General features: G+C 47.4%; 1 protein-coding gene across 18 annotated transcripts in view; it reads right to left on the bottom strand.

Annotated features, from left to right (window-relative positions):
- The window catches only part of LRRFIP1 (LRR binding FLII interacting protein 1), a 132,924-nt gene that overhangs the window by 33,312 nt on the left and 76,751 nt on the right, over nucleotides 1-22,861 (bottom strand). For 6 of the 18 annotated variants that reach the window (XR_008450493.1, XR_008450495.1, XR_008450488.1 and 3 more), the window contains exons 7-13: nucleotides 18,288-18,320; nucleotides 17,155-17,202; nucleotides 13,890-13,946; nucleotides 10,153-10,236; nucleotides 8,994-9,038; nucleotides 7,996-8,061; nucleotides 4,002-4,079 (exon numbers count right to left, since the gene is read on the bottom strand). The exons of 4 other annotated variants lie outside the window; for them this stretch is intronic. Coding sequence is in view for 1 of the 14 variants with exons in the window: in XM_054070439.1 (XP_053926414.1) it covers nucleotides 4,002-4,079; nucleotides 7,996-8,061; nucleotides 8,994-9,038; nucleotides 10,153-10,236; nucleotides 13,890-13,946; nucleotides 17,155-17,202; nucleotides 18,288-18,320 (411 nt within the window). In the remaining 13 variants the exon portion in view is untranslated. The remainder of the gene's footprint in view (nucleotides 1-4,001; nucleotides 4,080-7,995; nucleotides 8,062-8,993; nucleotides 9,039-10,152; nucleotides 10,237-13,889; nucleotides 13,947-17,154; nucleotides 17,203-18,287; nucleotides 18,321-22,861) is intronic. 8 more of the 18 variants (XR_008450489.1, XR_008450490.1, XR_008450494.1 and 5 more) reach the window with 8 other exon arrangements.

Genomic DNA, 22,861 nt, shown 5'->3' on the forward strand with positions numbered 1-22,861 from the left:
TCTGGGCAACCTGGGCCAGGGCCTCACCACCCTCTTCATGAAGAATTTCTTCCTAATGTCTAATCTAAATCCTCCTCCCTCCAATTTAAAGCCATTCCCCCTTGTGCTGTCACTCCAGGCCATTGTAAAAAGCCCCTCCTCAGCTCTCCTGGAGCCCCTTTCAGTACTGGAAGCTGCTCTAAGGTCTCCCTGGAGCCTTCTCTTCTCCAGGTTGAACAACCCCAACTCTCTCAGCCTGTCCTCATAGCAGAGGGGTTCCAGCCCTTGGATCATCTTTGTGGCCTTCTCTGGACCTTTCCAACAGCTCCATGTCCTTCTTATGTTGAGGATTGCAGAACTGGACACAGGACTCTAGGTGAAGTCTCCCAAGAGCGGAGCAGAGGAGGAGAATCCCTTCCCTCACCCTGCTGGCCATGCTGCTTTGGACGTACCCCAGGATGCAGAAAAGTGTTTACTCACTACATCAAACTTCCTGCAGATACATTGAAGTCTTAAAAACACATCCAGCGACAAAGAAACATTCACGTGTTGTGTTTAAGTATCTCCCTGGCTTTTACAGTTACAAACAGGATAAAACAATTGGGAATACAAGTCGGCAAAGCTGTGCGCAGCAGGACAACTCCTGTCACTCTTTGCTCACTGTTTAATAAGCAGCGATAGGAGGGGCACACAAAATGCTGAGAAAGGATTTAAGGGCTGCAGTAACAAGATATTGCACGCTTTAATTTGGAAAGTTAAAACTGACTCCTCCTCTGTTCTCAATACGTAATTTCTCCTGAGAGCTGGTCAGCCTGGGGAACAGTTCCAGTTCGGTTTTGTGCCTAATAATGCCCATAATCATACAAAAATCATATTTAACTTCAGTGTTAAGCACTCATGATTACAGCACATGGATTTTGTAAACTCTCAAGTGACATAAGCATGCTGGAAACTCAGCTTTTCATCCCAACAGATACTCCCTTTTCCTTCCTCCTCCACCAGCCGCTTAAAGAGTAAACTTGGAATCAAATCTTTACACATGTAAATGCCAGAAGATACATAAAGCAGAACCAAGAAAACATATGGCTGCATCCATTAAGGCAGGGAACGGCTCAGTCGCAGACTACTGATACAGATTAAAAACTCACTTTTTTCCTCTCATGAGTCATCACCATTGTCCAAGGAGATCCTTATTCCTCCTTTAGGAAGCCTGAGCAGATGACATTTGGGAATGTATGACTGGAAGCAGTACAGTGCTAAGCCCGCTGAGAAGACCAGGCTCTATTTCATCTTGAAGCCATGGCTGCCCCATCCCTGGAAGTGTTCAAGGTCAGACTGGATGGGGCTTTGACCACTCTGATCCAATTGGAGGTGTCCCTGCCCATGGCAGGGGGGTTGGAACTGGACGGGCTTTAAAGTCCCTTCCAACCCAAACCATTTTATGATTCTATAAATAAATAAACATTAAGAAGTGCCTGTGGTCTCCGTGCCGAGCAGACTCGGCTCGGCAGTGCTGACGCAGCCAACCACCTCCTGGCACTTGTGCACAAACAGGCCCAAGCGCAAGCAGACCATTCAAAGACAAAAATTCCCCCAACTCCCAGGAGGGACAAGCTGCAGTTTGCGATTAACGTAAGTGACTTGCACCAGTGACTTGGACTGCATGCAAAACACTCAGATTGATGTAAGGAAGAATTTCTTCACCATGAGGGTGGTGAGACACTGGCCCAGGTTGCCCAGAGAAGTGGTGGCTGCCCCATCCCTGGAGGGGTTCAAGGCCAGGTTGGATGGACCTTGGGCAGCCTGGTCTAGTTGGATGTCCCTGCCCGAGGCAGGGGTTGGAACTGGATGATCTTTAAGGTCCCTTCCAACCCAAACTATTCGATGATTCTATGGAAGCACACAGCAACGTATGGGTACCCAGTTGTTACAGTTACACAACTTCAACAGAACCCCTGTTATTCTGGTTGGCTTTTGCTTTGGGGACAACTGAAATTCAGTTTGCAAAGCCATTTAAGAAGTGTTACTCATGTAAGATACTGCAGGAGCTCACAGCTCAGAGACTGGGGTTCAGGGACTAATAAAAATATTTATTTATAGCTCACTGCCTGCCACACATTACCTGACGGAAATACTTCTTTTAAAATAAAACAAAGCATTTAAAAAGCAGATGTACCCTTATCTTTAAGGAACACCAATGCTTCAGAGCGAGCATCTCTATTCCATTTGCTTTTGCTCCATTCAGCTCATTCAGCTCTTTCTCACTTAGAAGGAGAGGCCTCGTTTGATAATCAAAAGGCTCGCCTGTTCCCTGCCTGACAGCAAGGAGTCCAGAGACCTCAGGCCACCAGGAGATGGACACCCTGCACAGTTCCAACCACGGGAGAAATCACCCACAGCACACAGAGCTATGAGTGAGGGAGGAACCAGCAGGGCACACCAGGCACACAGCAATTCCTTGCTGCAGATTGGGTGGCTGCTGAAGAGGAACGCTCCAAACATCCGCGTCAGAGCCCACTGCGTGGCACGCTGCGGTAGCTCCTCCAACTACCCAGATACTTCTTTTTAATTAGCCCTTAAGGCAACATTTACAGTGTTTAACTACCAGCTCCTCAGCAAAGCAACAAAGGCAACAGGATGTTGTGACTAGAGAAGCACGCTGTGTGTGTTAACTCACAGTATCATCCTCCTCATCATTTCCCATCTCAGGGATGTGGTAAGTGATACGTGACAGGTCTCAGCAGAACCAGCATATTGAAGCTTCACTAGGAGGAACGCTTCCATGAAGCAAAGCCAGCTCACCAAAACACAGTGCAGAGCTTTGAAACTCACTCTCTGTGGAAGATTAATTTTGTTTCAGACTGTAAACTGCGTTTTACCTCTAAAAGAGATGCTGCTGCACTTGGCTACTGTCACCATGCTATCAGGCCTTGCTGTGAAATTACTCGGGAAAGATATTCGGAGTCGTGGACAGCGAGATGGAACAAGCACAAAGAGAAATACTCCACTGAAAAAAACAGAAGACAATTTCTCTATACCATCAAAAAGAAGGGGTGGAAATCTTGTCTGGGTCAACTACAGTCACAAGGGTCAAACAAGCCTTTAGCATTTCGGCCTTGCTCAGCCATGGCTCCTTGGGAATCCATGACGCTAAGCACGCCGGGTACATGGAATCCTTCTAGTGCTTCATCACGCTAACGGCTCTGCAGCGCTTGGTAACCTACAGTCCAATAAATACGTTCAAATCCAGCCTCCGGACAGCCCTGTAGCTCTGCAGCAACACAACACCAAAATGCTGCCCACTGGAGAGCAACTAAAGTACCGAAGTGCTGAAAGGGGCTCCAGGAAAGCTGGGGAGGGGCTCTTGCTCATGGAGTGCAGGGATAGGATGAGGGGGAACAGTTTTAAGCTGAAAAAGGGGAGATTGAGTTGAGATCTTAGGAAGAAATGTTTTCCTGTGCGGGCAGCGAGGTCCTGGCCCAGGCTGCCCAGGGAAATGGTGGCTGCCCCATCCCTGGAGGGGTTCAAGGCCAGGTTGGATGGGGCTTGGAGCAGCGTGATCCAGTGGGAGATGTCTCTGCCCATGGCAGGGAGTTGGAACTGGATGATCTTTAAGGCCCCCTCCAATCCAAACCATTCTATGATACTTCAACACTACAGTAAGATGTAGGGTCTCCTGATTTTAATACCTGAAGGAGATGGAGCACCAGCATTAACAACCCTGTCTTCTTCACAGTCCCCTTGCCAACGTGCTTTGTGCCCAACTTAGAACTAAAAGGCATTGTCACCTAAGTCCAGCGAGTGCTCCTATTGTAAAAACCTGTGCACCTGCATAGAAATCACTTTGGATTTCTCATTTCTCATCTGGTTCACCCCTTCTTTATCTTAAACATTGCCCACAAAGTCCAATTAATACTATAAGAACCTGCCTCAGGAGGCACAGTGACCCCTTTGTACAACAGAAACCTTGAAGAACGGAAGAAATAAACAGTGTAGAGACAAAGAAAAATAGAGGAGCTCACCACTGGACTGGCCCGAGCAGAGCTGGCTCTTGAGGATGCCCGAGATCCTGAACCGAGGTAGCAGCTGTACTCGGAAGGCTGCCGCAGGTAAACCAGGAACAGCAAGCAGAGAAAAGAGAAAAGCATTAGAAGCAGGAAGGGAAGCGAGAGAGGACGCAGAGCATTACAGTGGAGTTAGTTACAAAAATCTTCCATGCAGCTGGAGAGAAGAATAGCAATGGAAGTCAGAGAACAGAGACCTCAACTGGTAATTGCAAAATCCAGGCAAGCGCCAATTCCAGTTGACAGGCCAAGCAGAGTTTTGATTCAGTTCTTAGCACGAGAGGACATTACAGATGTATCTACATATCTTGAGGTACCAGTTCCAAGCAAACAACGCTCAGACTGTTTACAAAAGGCTCGATCCTACTGCTCTTCACGAGCTCCGAGGTTCTCTAGAGAGCCTTCTTTCCATGTTTCCAACATCATGCACATATAAAAGGAATCCGTGCTTCACAGGCCAAAGCAAGAAACATCCATCATACAGAGCCTGAGTAACCCTCCTGCTTTTCCAACACCTGCAGTCCTCATCCCCTGCCAAAGGAATGTTTTAGTCCTCCTTAACAGCAAACATCTAAGCAGCGATGCAGAACAGGCAGGGCTGGCTCGGTGCAGACAAGGACAAAGAATGCGCCTGCATTGTTTTATTTCCAGAGGTTATAATGCAGTGGGAGTAGAGAAGGGAAATGAAAGTTTAAAGCATCAGGGAAAAGAGAACTAAAACTCATTTGGGAGATGCATTTTAGAATCCCTCCCTCTGTTTTCAGATCTCAGAGTAGCAGCTTCACACTCAGCGCTGTGTTTCGCTGGACTTTCACAGTCAAACAAGCAAAGGAGGGCTTGACACAGTCAGAACAGACAGGAATTAAAGGTTTGACGTTTACCAGACACAATAGCTTTCCTATTGCTATCACCTCAAGGCAGTTGGGAATGCAGAGGGGCACAGCAGCCGTCAAATGCCCGGCGCAGCCGCTTGTGCCGGCACAAGGGCAGAGGCAGCTCGGGGAGAGGAATGAACCTGAGGAAGTTCATTTTACAGGTGCTTCAGACCGTTTCTCAGATACAAACCCACTGAAATCTGAAGAATTACCTACTTTTGAGATGCCTGTGTCTATCTGGTTTTAAGGCTTCTCCTGCTGAGCTACCTGGCTGCTACAGGAACCCCCGGAGCCTTCAGCTACAAGGACACCCAGCTGCTGGAGGGCTGGCTCACCACCAGCAGTCATGCCAACAAAGCAGCACGTTATTAAATGAAAATTAAGCTTACAGTGCTAATAAATGATAAGAGGGTAAGCTGGAAATAACCCCAGCTACAGTACAAGCATAAACTTAAGTTACTGACCACAAAGCACCACGTTCTGAGGCACGCAGCCCTCGGCGAGCCCCTCCAGCAGGGCAGAGCGTGACCGAGCTGTGTCCTCCAATGCCCCACGTGAAGTGACGCTGGCTTCCTGCTCCTGAGCTACCCAGCTTCATTTTGGAGATGGGAATATGCAAAACGTACAACAGTGCTGCATGCAGTTTACAACCATTTTCAATCACGGCCATTTCAATTCTTAACTTAAACCCAACAAGCGCTGAAGTAAGGGCTTCAATTTAGTGTTTAACTGGTTCTATGTCGCCACTGCTCTTTCCACAATCTGGAAACAAGTGATGGGAAAAAAGGATAAAGTACTACTGAGTCCCACATTAATGCTTCATGGGACCTACTTATTCCATAGGTGCTCCTCGTGTGCTACAGGGCAGAAAATGGAAGCAATTCCATTCCAGCAACTCTTGCATTCACCTCTCCTCTCAGCATCCCAAACCATTCTGGAGAGGAGGGAGCTGGGCTCTTCTCCAAGTGACAGAGGACAGGACAAGGGGGAATGGCCTGAAGCTCCACCAGGGGAGGTTCAGGTTGGATATCAGAAAAAAATTCTTCACAGAAAGAGTTATCGGGCACTGGAACAGCTGCCCAGGGAGGGGGTGGAGTCGCCTTCCCTGGAGGTGTTTAAGGAACGGGTGGATGAAGTGCTGAGGGACATGGTTTAGGGAGTGTTAGGAATGGTTGGACTCGATGATCCAGTGGGTCCTTTCCAACCTGGTGATTCTATGATTCTATGAAATAATCTTCTAGGCTGATGCAATAAAGAGTAACTTAGTTATTTCCAGCTATCCAGCAATGATGAGGTTCAGCTCACCAGCTAGTCAACCAAATTCGGTTTATAGTCACTAGGAAAAGTCAGGCACATCCAAAAGATGATCCACCCCATCTTAAGGGACAGATAAAAAACCAGACTTAGTCTGTGCAGTTGCTCTCTTTCTCTGTTCATAGTAGAGGCACAAGATTACTTGAGACTTGATTCTAACTTTTACCAGGAAAAAAAGTTTGGAGACATGAACTCCACTTCAGCGGCAGATACAAGCACAACGCTATCTGACATAATGGCTGGACTCGATGATCCAGTGGGTCCTTTCCAACCTAGTGATTCCATGATTCTATGCTATTTCAACTGTCTTGTTATTACCAGCAAACTGGAAAGGCTGGGTTCTAGACAGGCTGGATGGGATGGAGGAAGGGGAACAAGCAGCAGATTTTATTCCGTGTTCCCTGCTCAAGCCATTAACAGCTGCTGGAAGACGTGTTAACAGCGCTTGGGCTCAGAGCCTACTGTAAGTGATTTTTTCCTCCCAAGAGAAGCGTTACCGTCCAGCACTGCAAAACCCTTATCTCAAACACAGGAAGACATCCCGTACAACAAGGGGCTAAACCAGCTCAGCGCAGCCTCAGCAGCAAATTCACTGACTCCAGATGGATATGGATTGATGAATTTTTCCAAGGCAGCCAAACTAAAACAAGGCACAAACGTGAAACAAAAGTAATCTGAAGCTTAACACTGGCAACAGCAAGGAGCACAGCGTAACTGGTGCATCAGTGTGACGGCAAAGGGATGGCATAGCCCTGGGAAGACCGGCCAGGGCTTAGTATGCATTCCTGAAAATTTGTTTCCTTCTCCAAGTTAATAAAATTGTAACTTTTAACCTTAAATTAACAAGGATGTTTTGCCTTGAGGCTTTTTTTCTGTTCAGGTCTTGGGTGGTGTTATTTTGTTTGCTGGGGATTTTGTTGCATGGTTGGTTGGGGTATTTGACAACCAGTGAAGGAGTCCAGAGGCAGAGGCAGCAGTGGGTCCACAGAGAAGCATTCAGAAACCAGAAGAGCATGGTTTATCTTCTCAGGCAGATCCAACAGCAGGAGCTCCACTGCCTGGCCAAACACCCACTGCGACACCAAGGCCTTTTTGAGAAGAGGTGAGGGCGTTCCTTGCCTTCTAAATCCATAAACCGAGTCCCGCAGCCTCTCCTTTTTGAAAGGAACAATTTCCCAGAGTCATTCCTCACACCGCCTCTCCCATAACTGACAGAGCCCTCCCCTCGCACACAGGTATTTCAATAACATTGTGCCAGGTTGCCTGAGACATTGCTACAGAACATAAACCCAAGACACAAAGCTGAGCAAGCTGCATGCTCACAGCAATTCTTCACTCCGTGCTAGTGCTAATGGGGAAGCGATTTTATCGATTTATTTAGTAAACCTGCGTTACTCTCAGTTTTCAAAAGAATTAAGTCTAGGTGAGGGAAGGGACTTTATTTTTCCAAGGCGGTTTATCTGCAAACCAAGCACAAGGCAGGGTTGAACACCGGGGCCACACGAGTGCCCAGCGCCGGGCTGGGTTGGTGCTGCCCAGCGCTGGTGTGCGCGAGGGCAGCATTACAGCAGCAGAGAAACCACTTTGGATCATAACGTGGAAGCATACAAAAGCGGTGCTCATCCTTTTGCCTGCAACAGCGGGCTGCGAGTCTCATACAGTCCATCTTCAGCGCTCCTCAGCCCAGCAAAGGCTGTGATCTGGCACACACAGGTTATCAGAAGACAGAGACAAGATAAGGGGAAATGCAGAAAACATCTTACAGCACGAGAACTAGAGGCACTATACCGACGGCTCCCGCTGTAAACGCTCTCGTCATACACAGACGCCTACAATTAAAAGACAGAGTCAGAACAGGACGGGCAGACCCAGTTTCTGGTTTGCATCACAGACTCCCGAGGTGCAGCACGAAGGAGGCAGGGGAACGAGCAGTTTGGGCAAGGACAGGGACGTCTCCTTTCCGTAACCACAAGCAACATGCAAGTGAGGATCTCACACAACCCGCAGGGTGAGCTGGGAAATGCCACGAGGCACGAGCAGAGCCTGAAATCCCCCCGGCCCATCACACAGGCATGCATTCCTAACCCATCCCAACAGCCTGCATCCCTGCCAACAACATGGCTACATCAATTCTTACGTCGTCCGCATCTGTTGAACTTTCATTTCTGAGGTTGGCAAAATAGCGGGGAAAACTCACACCTGATGAACTTCACTTACAGTCAGTTTACTAAATTAAAGAAAAAAGGAGGAGGATGGATATTCGAGGCCTGGCTCTGGTTTGGCAAATAAATGTATGGCTCAGGAAGCACAGGGAGAGTAGGAAACTCTGCCTTTAAGTTTGAGAAAAAACATCTGAGCAGGTCATTTAAACGTTTGAACAAGAAGAGTGGAATCTGGCTACGAAAATGTTCAAGCAGATTTCTGTCATCTGTGACACAACCAGGAAGAATTGATGTTGCCCCTCCCCAACCTGCTCCTGCACAACAACTCATAAACCAAAATGAAGACAATCATCTCCACCCAAAGAGTCTGCGGCAGCATCACAACCCCACGAGCAGTGGTTACACAGTTCCAATGGGAATAAAAGTGAGGAGCAGCAAACGCAGGTCAGTGCGAACGGCATTGCACACGTGCATTCAGATGGATTGGACGACAGAGGGTGGAATAAATGGAGCCCACAGGAAGGACTAGAGACAACGACATGTGCATGGCTGACGGTGAGTGGTGTCGGTATCTGTGTTTAGAACAAAGCACAACAAACCCTGTGGCTTCTGGCTGGCAGGGCATCGCTGTACAGCAAGGAAGGCTGAGGAAGACAAGCACAAAACTTTTTTGCATAGGAAACAAAACATAAAAAAGGCACCTAGAGCAGAATTAACCACCCTGATGAGAGATCAGGAAGGAAACCCAGCAGAGAGAGCGTTAGTCATTGGCACCATAAAAGCATTAGAGCTCAGCTCCCAAAGATGAGGAACACCAAACAGACACGTGCGCTTCTTGCAGGAAGGGAGGACGCGACAGCACGCAAAGGCAAAACAGCACAGTTTAATCTGAGGTTGTTAAGTTGTTATTGTCTCACACACACGTGGGTACAGCAGCCTGAAAGGGTGTTTCCCCTCACTTCAACCACAGCTGGAGGAAGAGCTACATACAACAGAGGTGCTTTAAGATACAGGGTTAAGTGTTTCACGCAGCTGTAAGATCATCTCTGTGTATATTAGTATTAAACAAAAATGCAGAGAAACAAATAATCCCAGATAAAACTATGAGTACTTCAGTCAGAGCACCCCAAACCAACCGACTCCGCTGTTAGTAACAAGACACAGCCAGTAAGTTCAGAGAGCACACGCTGCATCTGGCAGAACTCGGTGCAAGAGATGCTCCAGCAGCAGTCCCCAGCCCACGGCACGCGGGGAACCTCCCGCTGCCAGGCTGCCCGCTCACACACTGCTGCTCGAGCTCTGCTTTGCCAGCGTCCCTCTGGCAGAGGACAATCCAACCTCCCAGGGATGCTGAAGCTTCAGTGATCTTGTAGCAGCCTGAGAATTACCTACTTGTAACATCATTTGGGGCAGACCGGATTGGTTTACATTTGCTAGACTGACACGGTCAGCAGAGTTGCCTCAATCAGAACACAGAACTTTGGCTAATGACGATTTCCCTTATTTTTCCAGATCAGTTGAGGCCAAAAGCAAACAAAATAACGGTAGGAAAGGGAGGAGCAGCAAAGGGAAACTAATTGTGCTGATTTTAAAACAGCTTTCCATTACTCACTCCAATTTTTAAAGGTCAGGTTTGGTTTTGTTTATTTTAAGAGCTACTTAACAACTGGTCCAAAGTCATCCCTAAGTCCGAGAGGTTGTATTATCCACACAAAGTGAGAACAAGGCGAGGCCGGATAAAGTCAGAGGGCAACAGACCCAGTTTCCGTTCTGGGAAGAAGAAGGCTGAGATGTGGAAGCGTAGCCGCTGTTGTGAAGGCCCAGGTCAGAGTAGTAGGAAGCCTGCATTAATAACAAACATGAAACCTCCTTGAGAGCTCAGCCTCGTAACATAAAGGACCTTCTAAATTCCTTTAAAGGGAAACAAGAGGTAAATTAGGTGCTTACAAACTGCAAGCAGTCAAAAGGCACGGTCACGGGTGCCAAAAGGTGGAGAAAAGCGCATTAGGAAACGGCATTAAAGATGAGAAGCTGTGTGAAAATTGTGTGCCCTTTCCATTTGTAAGGCAGGAGGTTACCAAAAGGCCTTTCCTCCATCCCTGCAGCATCTTGTGCACACAATACCCCTCTGATTTTCCATGGAAGAGGCTGAAAACCCTCATATTCTCTCCTCCCTTCCCGTTGCTGTTACCCAATGTGACAGCAAGCTGCAGGACTGCGGTCTGTGTGGGACTTGGAAGACGCCGGACCACATTCCCAGAAGCAGGACTGCAGGTCACGCGCCGTTCCATCCTCACTCTGCTGAAGCAAAGTCGTATTTGCCAGCAGGCTTTGGGAAATCATCTTTTACCAGATGCTGGAAATGTTGGCTTCCAGGCTCAGAGTCATCAAGCTGAGAGTCATCGTGGCTTCACCCCTGCAAACCCAGACTCTTGTTTGGAGGGTTTATTTCTTTGCATGTGCTGTGGATGAGAGAGAGGATTGCCACTGCCCAGCAGGCACTGGAGGAATTTATTGGTCAGAGTAGGTCAGCTGCCATCTGAATTCCCCAGGAGTTTATGCCCTCCAAGCTAAACCCACAGGAGATGCAGAAGGTGCAAGGACAACCCTGCTGGGAGGCAGAGAGCAAAGTCAAGGGACAAAACTGCCGGGTGCACCCACCGGGAAAAGGCAGCAGCCGCTGTGGCTATGGCATGACTGGATGCAAAGAAAATTGGTTTGTAAGAAGCGAGTCTGTCTAAATTAAACACTTGCTTTTACGCTGCTTCCTACCCAGCATCCTGGCAGCCTCACACTCTCCATCCACTTCCTTGGGGCTCTCAAGAATGCAAAGCTGTTAACTCACCTCCCAGTTAAACACCCAAAGCACCAACAGTGCCTGACAGCTCCAGTGAGCTCAAAGCCACCCGTGTTCTCCGAAACACCATCAGACTTATCTCGTGTGATACCCAACAGCTCCGTTCATTCCCTCAGCACCTGCACTGATGCCACCTCAGCTCTTCAGCTGCTCCGCGTTGTCTGTGAGAATTCCCACCGCACAAACACACCAACACAACGCTGAAGGGCTCGGAGCACACAGGAGGGCTGGCAGTGGTGGGATATTCATTCTGCGGAGTGGAATGAAGTATCCTGGCTTCCCAAAAGCTTTAGGAGCATGCAACAATGTATTATGAACAACTTAAGTTGTAACAAACAGCATTTTTAACATGGAAGGACATTTAAATTCGCCAATCAAGGTCTGGTTTCAATGCAGATTGGGAATCCAATTAGGATTTTTACGCATCTCAGAGTGCCAAAGGATCAAGGGAATGCAGGCATACTATGAAGACACTGCATTTGCCTTATTTCTGGAAAAATGTCGGCTTAAAAACCAACCTAAACCATGATAAGGAGTTGCCCTGCCGTGCTAGGCACGGATGCAGCCCCAAGCCGAGTGGGCAGGGTACAAAGCCACAGCAGAAATGCATTTGCAGGAGTGAGCAATGGCCAGGGAGGACACCCTATTGCCCCACATCCCCACCTTCATGAAATGACTCCTGTATGGTATCTTCACAGTCTCCTTGGCACCATGTAGATGCCTCAGTTTCCCATGGGTCTATGCAGGCAGGTGGGAATGGCTGTTCTGAGAAGCTCCACACGCCCCTCTACCTTCTCTGCCACACTCCAGAGCTTTCCATTTACAGCTGCTCCTAACATTCTGCTAACATTCTACTCCAGTCATGGAGTATTGTGTCCAGTTCTGGAGTTGGGGTTGTTCAGAATGAGGGGCCAGGGACACCTTCCGCTGCTCACAGCCCCATCCAACCTGGCCTTGGAGACCTCCAGGGATGGGGCAGCCACCACTGCTCTGGGCAACCTGGGCCTCATTGTGAAGAATTTTTTCATAATGTCCAATCTAAATCTTCCCTTTCCAATTTAAAGACATTCCCCCTCGTCCTATCACTCCAGGCCCTTGTAAGAAGCCCCTCCTCAGCTTTCCTGGAGCCCCTTTCAGCACTGGAAGCTGCTCTAAGTTCTCCCTGGAGCCTTCTCTTCTCCAGGCTAAACAACCCCAACTCTCCCAGCCTGTCCTCATAGCAGAGGTGCTCCAGCCCTCAGACTGCCTTGGTGACCTCCTCTGGACCTTTCCAACAGTTCCACATCCTTCTTACGTTGACGATTCCAGAACTGGACACAGGACTCCAGGTGAGGTCTCACCAGAGCAGAGCAGAGGGGGAGAATCCCCTCCCTCAACGTGGTGGCCACACTTGTGATGCACCCCAGGACACCGTTGACCTTCTTGGCTGCAAGCACCCATTGCCAGCTTGTGTCGAGCTCAGCAATCAGCACCCCAAGTCCTTCTCCACAGGGCTGCTCTCAACCACATCGTGATACACCAGTGAAACGCATAAAACCATATGGAAACAGCGATTTAAAATGGACATGAAAGCTATGATCCCATTTCACCGTATATGCAAGCGCCTGCTTAACTTCACGCTTATAAAATAACTCGCTGCAGCCTGTCTCGCATTCTGCAGGCGTTGCACAAACTCTTTAGCTAAATGCAGTCTTAAGAGGAGTTTATTTTTCCCATAAACACAGAGCCGTAGCCTGCATACCGCTAAAGTTTTTCAGAAATCTCCAACAGCATAAGGATCAAAAGGCTCCGCGCTTTTGTCTGCCCTGTTAAACTAAAGGCGAGGAAACAAAACCCCAAACCGTTCCCCTCCCTGCCCCGCAGAGGCTTTCAATAATTAGCACAAACCCCACTATTTCACAAAGCAGGACAGCAAATTCCTGTAATTGACACAATACCCTTGTGCTGGGACAGAAGGGAACATTGTGACCCACATACACACAATACAGTTAATAATTAAGGGATTTTTAGGCAAGAATATTTTAGGTATCCAAGCCCACCAATGGCAGGCAGATAAGGAGGAACACTAGCACCAGCTGTTCACTTCAGCGGGAGCTTCCAGAAACCTTAGGATACAGTTCATAAAGGAAAATAAAAGCATTTCGTTAAGGAAGCTTCAAAATAAACAACACACATTTGGGGAAAATTCAAAATCCAAAGTCCATTTTACATATACAAATCTCCAGACGTGGGCTAAATTCCAGGTGACGCCTGGGAGTTTTAGTGGCGGAGCCGCCACGGACACGGCGAGCGGGCTGGGAACAATCGCTCTGCTGTGTAGCACATGGAAACCCTCCATGCCAGACGCTGCCAAACCATTCCTTGTCACAATTTAACTTTAATTTCATTTACAAGTTAAGCAGTCCTGGCTTCCAAGGTCTCCCTATCCCAAATCTGGAGACTTTCCCTTCCCACTCATGGCCTAATTTGTATTTTTTTTAAACCACTTCTTGCGGCATCTCCGCCTCTGACAAACTGCACAACCCACAGCGTGCGAGACAGGAAAAACCTGCTTTACCGCAGAAAAGAATTCACTAATTAGCTTTAATCCCATTAAACACAGCAACAGATTTTATAGCAATATAAATCATCTACTAACCCTGCTAGATTTCCTACTCTGGGATGATCCATATGCGTCTTCCTCATAACCATTGCTCTGTCAGGGAAGGAAAGGAGAAAGAAAACAAGGAGAGAAAAGGGAATTTTTAGCAAAAGCCCTCATTTAAGACACGGACAGAACTTTTCAAGGATAGAGCAGACCAGAAGCACGGGATTAGGTTGTGATTTCAAACACGGGGATGTGAAAGCTCATGTGTCTGCAAGTAATTGCACACCAGCCAAAAATGTCAAGGATGCTTCTGCTGGCCTTGTTTGCCCCTTTTTTTCTTGTTAAGAAACACTTTTGTGTCCCCTGCTACTACTGCACTACAGCACCTGCCTCGTCAAATGCTCTGTGAAGGGAAAACAGGACAAAAAAGTGACATAGGGATGGGAGACTACAATAAAAGACAGGGATCGTTGTATTTCCTGATGCCTCTGGCAGCTCAGTTATTAAAAAGTAGCAAATTGCAGCAAAATAATTAATTTTAAGATTATATTTGAGAAATTCATGCAACAGTGTATGAAATCTTTTTAGCTTTCCCCAGATGCATCAAACCCAAACAGGGACAGCAACATTCTGCCTCATCCCAGCACTTTGTGCGGCACCCAAGGACCGCAAAGAGATGTCCGTGGGTTCAGCTGCCCTCCCACCCACTCTGTCTTACTCAGATGTTTTCTCTCAGAGGAGAAAGACCGGACAGGCTCAGGAGGAACGTTTCACAAACAGGGTGAGATGCTGCAAGTCCCCTGGGCAGCAGGGCTGGGAATAAATAAAATAATCCCTAGTTTTTATTCTGCAAACGTGATGCTGAAGAAAAGAGGCCCAGACCCCAAAGTCACCCCAACCATTAACAGCTCAGATGTATCCAGAATTCACCAGTCTAGCATCACTTCACAGAATCATGGAGTGGTTTGGGTTGGAAGGGACCTTAAAGCCCATCCAGTTCCACCTCCTGTCATGGGCAGGGATACCTCCCACTGGATCAGGGGCTCCAAGCCCCATCCAACCCGACCTTGAACACCTCCGGGATGGGGCAGCCACCACTGCTCTGGGCAACCTATGCCAGGACCTTCCCCACACACACTCAGCATGAAGAATTTCTTCCTAAAGGCTTCACGAAGCCTGGCTCAACATCCAATCCGAGGGAGCACTCAGCGTATTCAGGGTAGTTTTATTAGTGGAAATTTAATTCCAATTTCTATTCAAATTACATTTTGAAGTCCAAGTTTTAAGGCATTCCCACATGAAAATCCACTAAACCCAATCTGAATCTATTTCCAAGCGAAATATTTATCATATACTATACAATGGCTTCCATGAGAAATTATACTAATTAACTTAAAAGCCAGTTTAGACCCAGGCTGGTAAAGTAATGTCTGGGAAAAGCTCAAGCTCTCTCCAGAAATGCAACAGCCTCACCACAAACAGAGGGCCAACATCCAGGTTCTTTTTTTCAAGAGGAACTGATTTGAAATACTGCTACAGCCTCTCACTCAGCTTGGCTTCTTTCCAGATTTACTAAGGCTCTTTTTTTTTTCTCCCCAGCTTCTTGAATTTCTTCAATGCTTTTGTGACGAACGGTTAAAACTAACCTCCAGCACCGGGAGCCGACACTCCCGCTGCCGTTACTGCCACTGCACCTTCTCTTACGACACCGAGGAATTCAGTTTCCCTGCTCTCAGCATTGTGATATTGACTGAACGTAACCTCAGCTCATGACGTGAACCATCCCTAGGAATAATTCCTTACTTTGCAATAGTGCATTCTTCCCAAATGTGGTATTCCTCGCTTATTTTTCCTACTACTCACTTGCCTGCTCTCCCTCATATTTATTTTCATTCCAGCCTGGTGTGAAAGCCCCTTTGCTCCCTGCACGTGGACGATGAGGCAATAGAGACTCCCGCAGAACTGGTTTCCCCTTTCAAACACATGATGCTGCCTTGGATGGGAACGGACTAGATGAGATCCTTCCCATCCGTCTCGCTTTCCAACAGTCATTTTTCACCTAACTCTGCATTTCTTTTACACAAACCCAATCTCACCCAAGGCTTCACTGAATGTCACTCATGCCAAGAGCTTTATAGTCAGTTATAGTCGCCTTTAATGCTCTGTCTTTATGCCCTTTATGCTTAAGGAAACTAAGTTGAATTGACATCATTCACTTAACACAAATCCAGGTTAACCGTTACCACATTTTATTTGAGGCACTTCAAAATGTGTTTCATTTGCCCCATGTCTTTCAGATGAAGCCTCACAGCTCAGGTCATTTCCCCCGTTACTGTGACCCATCCTCCCCAGAGACTTCTCCAGCACACAATTCTGCAGGCAAACGTTCCAGCCAACTCCTGAAGCTGAGCAGGGGTCGATTTTACCAGACCTCACTGACCTTTGTTCCGTGCTACATTAACATACTATCCAGTCATAAAAAACTGGAACAAATAAAATTGCACACTGGGGAGGCTGAAATATTCAGATTTTACACGTTCTTCCTTCATAACTACACAATCAATCCTGGTTTTTTTCCAGTTTCCTCCTAACAGCTACATAAAACTTTCCTATTGCCATTTTGTCTATTTGTATAAGTAACATTTCACCTTAGCCTGTGGTTAATGCTGGTCCTTCAGGTCTCTTTCTCCACCCCACATCCAGCCTCTACCTCTCAGAAAATCCTCTCCTGGTTTCCAACGTATGGAAGAAGCCCAGCCCAGCCTGGCAATCTCCTGTGATGAGCAGCTTTTCCTCCGCAACAGCAGGACCCCACTCTGCCCTCTCTCGTGTGTTCTTTCCCTCCATGGAATTGCTCCCCATGAGGTGGGGAAGCACCTTATCCTTTCCTTTCCATCCAGGCCTGGCTTTTCGGTGCTCTAAGTAGTGCCCTGTTTGTATCGACCTGCGTCGACATCGCAGCCTTTACTGTAATATCTATTTATTCAAACTGCTGTTATGCAAGACGCAGCCTTCGCTACACATCTGTTCTATCAGAACCACCTATTTCTGTGTGAGGCTAAAGCTCAAGTTGGGGTTTGAGTTTTTCAAGATGTTCTTTACATCCAACACTAACAGAAGTGTTTGGGTTGCACCACGTTTCGCAGGCTACGCGATGCTCAGTGTTCTCGCAGAAACAACCAGTCTTGAGTTACCCCGCATCCTTGACATCAGGCTGGTGAGCAATTAGAGCCAAGACACTTGCACATGGCCTTTGTCCTATCCCAGGGGATTTGTCTGCAAAAACCTCTCCGAGACAGTCAGACAGGATACATACTGCTTTGGAGTAGCTCTTCTTTTTGGTCCTCTCATTCTCTAATCCAGCCTGCAGTGAGATTAAGAACGCAGGATGAGAAGATCAATGAATTTATGCGCACCCATCCATAGCCAGGCATGCGTATCAACGTGCAAATGCATCAGCACAGTTCTCCTCCAGCTCCACGCAACACGGCTCAGTAAGCACTCGTGAAAAAAAAAAATCAAATCTCAGAGTCAAATGACCAGTTATTAGAGAATACTGTTAAAAGTGATGATAGCGCTGTTAAATTTAGTAGCCACAGTTAAAATCATTCACGCGTGCTGGGTTAAGTCAATTAAGAGAGCGACCATCTGTCCATACTTACTGCATCAATATATCCATGCAAAATCCAAATGCATTTGAACTATTTCTGTATATAGGGCACTCAAACAACTATTCCGCATTCCAGATTTGAAACAGAGCAGAAGAGTGGAAAAGCGAGAGTCTATAAAACTGCTCTCTGCAGTTTGCTTTCTGCGGAAGCTGAGACATCTCTATTTCAATGCAGTGCAAACAGTACGAGGAGATTTTAAACGGACCCTGAAATCCCAGTCTTCATTCTCCCTCCCACACCCTGCCTGTTCTTCCAAGAGTCAGCTTTACCCCAATGCATTCAATGAACATTCTTGATTTCTCCTTATCAATACCTACAGAGTTTGATTTCATCCCCCAGAGCAGGGATTACCGCTCAAAACACAAGCTGCAGCATTGGCAGGCAGCGCCTCTGTCATATTACCTTTGTCAGAGCTACTCAGAGTGTGTTTGTGAGAGATTTATGAGATTTATGCTGAAATAAAACCAGGCACACCTGGTCACACAATGGACAGACTGGAACAAAACTCATCTGTTAGGGGAAATAAAGGTTATTCTGCTCTATCTCATGGGTTATTCTGCTCTATCACAAGATCTGGGTTAGAGCTCTCTGATCAGTCAATGCTTTTCATCCGAGCTGCGTCAGAGCAGCAGATGAGGGAAGTGGCACCTTCACATCCCAGACAAGGAACTGCCTCAGCATCCTTTTAGACCACCCCTTATCTCAGATCAGTTATCAAAACCAACGTTAGTTCCGTCTTCATGGTTAGTTTTTAACACACACTTTAACTTATCCTCACCACTGGGTAGGTGCTGGCATATTCCAAATGGGACTGGCAAGGCAGGAGAGGAAAGAAAAATCAGAACACAAAGGAAAACACCAGTGCAACTTATGGCAATCAGAAGAATCCCTCAAACCAAACAATAAAATACAAGCACAGAGATGTAAATTCACCCTAAAAAACATTGATTATGCAGGATTTGTTGCACAAAGGTATAAGTCGGGAACATTGTTGAGCAAAAGGAATGAAAAGAACACACAAATTTCATCACGAGTGATTAAGAACACAGCAGTATTTCCTGCTAGATGGTCCGGTTTAGAGACAGGCAGCTGGGAAAGGGGGGGAACAGGACGGACGGCAGTGGAAGAGAAGCTGAGGAGAGACTCTGGTGTCTCAACACGCACCGGACAACGTTCCTAAGCTTCCCAAGGGCAAACCGTGTGATAAAAGACTGAAGATTGCAGAACTTCTGAAAGAAGAGAAGCAGGACACTGTCCATGGGTTCAGGGTGAGCAATAGAAAAGCTGTTACAGATGCCCCTTCGTGGGAGCTGAAGGTCTGCCTGCAGAAGGCAGGGATCTACTCCAGCCCTGCAGGAATGCACAGAGCTGCTGCTCACAGCGCTGTAAACAGCTGCAGAGCCCACAGCAATTCGTTACCCTGCTCTCATCAACATCTCAGCTGGTTTTGTAGCCCACATTGACGGCTGCTTTGGCAGAAGCATCCAAGCTCGGTCCCCAGAGCTCCTGTGCCTGCAGTACAGACACCCGCTTAGAAAAAACTCCAGGAGAAAATCCAGAGTAAACCCCATACAGATTAGCAGGGTGGTAAACCTTTAGGGAGAAATACACTGATATTGGCTCGTTTTATTGAAAACACCCTGTACAGACAAGAAGCAGCGCTTCAAAAAGCAACCCCCCAGCACCATCAGCCCCTGGCAGTGCAACGAGCCCACATGCTAGGGATGCAAGTTCCATTTCCAGGAGATGGAAATCTCGCAGACCAAATCCAGGGGCATCCGGCGACTACAGAGGGAGCCTTCAAACATCCCCAAAAAAAGAAAAGCATTCAGGATTCTCCGACTCATTTCGTATGCTTTTTGTGGACACAAGGCAATAGTTTTTGGTACTTTCCTCATATTAAAGCAGTTTAGAAGCCAAACTGAACTCTCATCCTCAGACATATTTTTTAGGTTGGTTGTTGTTTATGTTATTTACTTTCTTATTTTGAAGACAGAGACAGCAGGGACCAAACCTTCACCAACAGCCAGAGAGATGTAGCCAAACTATTTAATGCATCCGCAACGTTGGAAGGACATGGAACTGTTGGAACAGGTCCAGAGGAGGCCACAAAGATGATCCGAGGGCTGGAGCACCTCTGTTACATGAGGACAGGCTGAAAGAGTAGAGGTTGTTGAACCTGGAGAAGACTCCAGCCAGACCTTAGAGCAGCTTCCAGTGCAGAAAGGGGCTCCAGGAAAGACAGGGAGGGGCTTTTTCCAAGGGCCTGGAGTGACAGGATGAGGGGGAATGGCTTTAAATTGGAAGAGGGAAGATTTAGATTAGACATCAGGAAGAAATTCTTCACGATCAGGGTGAGGAAGCCCTAGCACAGGTTGCCCAGGGAAGCTGTGGCTGCCCCATCCCTGGAGGTCTGCAAGGCCAGGTTGGATGGGGTTTGGAGCCCCTGATCCAGTGGGAGGTGTCCCTGCCCATGGCAGGGGTTTGGAACTGGATGGGTTTTGAGGTCCCTTCCAACCCAAACCATTATATGATTCTCTGTAGAAGGGCAAATTTTGGCTCAGACTAGCAAACATTTACTTTCTTCTACAATCCCAGTGGCACTTGGATGAGGGAAGGAAGCTCTGTCCAAACTCTTCCGTGCCTGCCCAAGTGTCAGCTTGCACAAGAGAACACACTGAATGCTGCTTTACAGGGAGAGAGGGAGTCTGTGCAGCATCACTAGGAATACCAGGGTGAAAAGCCTTAACCAGATCCTTCCATTGAAAAAGGACACTCCTTGCAGAAGTGTTAGGAATTTATGGGAATTTATTAAGCTCAGCAGAGCAGCAGCTCTTATCGCAGCCTGAAGGCATGCCAGCAGCCCAGAGTGGCCTCTCCGGGGAAAATCAGCCAGAAAAACGGCTTCTCAAGGGATGGTTAAACAATACATTTGTACCATCATCACCTTCTACATAGGAAGAATTGAAATTTCCTTCAAAAAAAAACCACGTTCTTCAACACATCCAAACTGAACTTGAAGCAAAACAGACATCGGTTTTTACATTCAGCTGTGAAGCCAAGCTTTTCTTCATCAAATCTTGAGAGCATTAAGGCATCTTCTAGCTTTGAAATGCGTTCAAATAACTTTGCAGTCTTAAAGAATAAAGATTTTAACAGCATTTCCTAAGCAGCAATAAGGATTCCACTAAAAAGGGAGTGAGGCAACACGTAAGATGTTTAAGTACACCTTGTGGTGGCTAACAGTTACCTCTATTAGGATCACTGAGCAGGCAAACTTTATCATCATCTTCCAGATTCTTTTAGCACATGAGGTGTTCCACTCAACCCTGTTCTCCTGGGGATTCTGGCCTGGATAATTATTAGCAAGTTTAAGGAAAACAGAAATAGTTTTATGACATAAATAGTTTTATGACAATAGTTTTCTTCTGCTTCAGAAACTGTCAGCCTCTGGCCTGGACGGGCGCACACTCTCCTGGGTTGAAAACTGGTTGGATGGCCCAGAGAGTGGTGGTCAATGGAGTTAACTCCAGCTGGAGGCCGGTCACAAGTGGGGTTCCTCAGGGCTCAGTACTGGGTCCAGCTCTGTTCAATGTCTTTATCAATGACCTGGATGAAGGCATTGAGTGCACCCTCAGCAAGTTTGCAGATGACACTAAGCTGGGAGGAAGTGTCGATCTGCTGGAGGGTAGGGAGGCTCTGCAAAGGGATCTGAACAGGCTGGACTGCTGGGCCGAGACCAATGGGATGAGGTTCAACAAGGCCAAATGCCGGGTCCTGCACTTGGGGCACAACAACCCTATGCAGCGCTACAGACTGGGGGAAGAGTGGCTGGAGAGCTGCGTGGAGGAGAAGGACCTGGGGGTGCTGGTTGACAGCCGACTGACCATGAGCCAGCAGTGTGCCCAGGGGGCCAAGAAGGCCAATGGAATCTTGGCTTGTATCAGAAACGGGGTCACCAGCAGGTCCAGGGAGGTTATTCTCCCTCTGTACTCAGCACTGGTGAGTCCGCACCTCGAATACTGTGTTCAGTTCTGGGCCCCTCACCACAAGAAGGATGTTGAGGCTCTGGAGTGTGTCCAGAGAAGAGCAACGAAGCTGGTGAGGGGCTGGAGAACGTCTGACGAGGAGCGGCTGAGAGAGCTGGGGTTGTTTAGCCTGGAGAAGAGGAGGCTGAGGGGAGACCTTATTACTCTCTACAACTACCTGAAAGGAGGTTGTGGAGAGGAGGGAGCTGGGCTCTTCTCCCAAGTGACGGGGGACAGGACAAGGGGGAATGGCCTGAAGCTCTGCCAGGGAAGGTTCAGGTTGGATATCAGAAAAAAATTCTTCACAGAAAGAGTTATCGGGCACTGGAACAGCTGCCCAGAGAGGGGGTCAAGTCGCCTTCCCTGGAGGTGTTTAAGGAACGGGTGGATGAAGTGCTGAGGGACATGGTTTAGGGAGTGTTAGGAATGGTTGGACTCGATGATCCAGTGGGTCCTTTCCAACCTGGTGATTCTGTGATTCTGTGACATGAAATCTCCATAACTGCCAGACACCAAGGACTGCAAAATGAAGATCTTGCTATGAACATAGTTTGCTTATTGTATAAAAACACCTGATCAGCCAGTTTAATCACATAAACTTAGTGCTACTGGCGAGTTAGGAACACCAAATTATCCTCAAACAATGGTCTTAGGCACAAATGACTCCATCACATAAATTTGTCACAGCTGATTCTGGTTCAGGACTTCTGAGAACTTCCTCTAAAGCACTGCCACGGATTGTTCCAGTTCTGAGGTTAGCAGAACGCTTCTCCATGGGTCTTGGAAGCATTGAGCTCTGATTGTCTCCTGAAGGTGACAGGACAAGGGGAAACAGCCTCAAGTTGTGCCAGGGGAGGTTCAGATTTGACATCAGGAAAAATTTCTTCACCAAAAGTCATTGGAAGGGGCTGCCTGGGGAAGTGGTGGAGTCATCATTACCGGAGGCGTTTAAAAGATCGTAAATGAGGTGCTCAGGGACCTGGTTTAGTAGAGAACAGGTACAATTGGACTCGATGATCTCCAAGGTCTTTTCCAATCAAGAGATCCTATGATTCTATGAACACACGCCGAGTCAGTAGCTGTTCACAGCTACTAAATTGTCTAAACTGCCTTGACAGTTCCAAGAGCTGATTACGTCTCTGCCAGAACGGAGTTAAGATCTGTACATGTGTGTTATCTGGACGAATACGGAATGGACATTCTAAGAATGAACTCTCAGGCTTTTCCTACACACAAGCACTGATGCAGTGCAGCACTCTGTGATCTCCTAATCCCTCCCTCCACAAAACTCAAGTCTGCAGATGAATTTCAAATATCTCTAAAG

This window comes from Cuculus canorus, chromosome 6 (assembly GCF_017976375.1).
Source record: "Cuculus canorus isolate bCucCan1 chromosome 6, bCucCan1.pri, whole genome shotgun sequence".
Taxonomy (NCBI): Eukaryota; Metazoa; Chordata; class Aves; order Cuculiformes; family Cuculidae; genus Cuculus; species Cuculus canorus.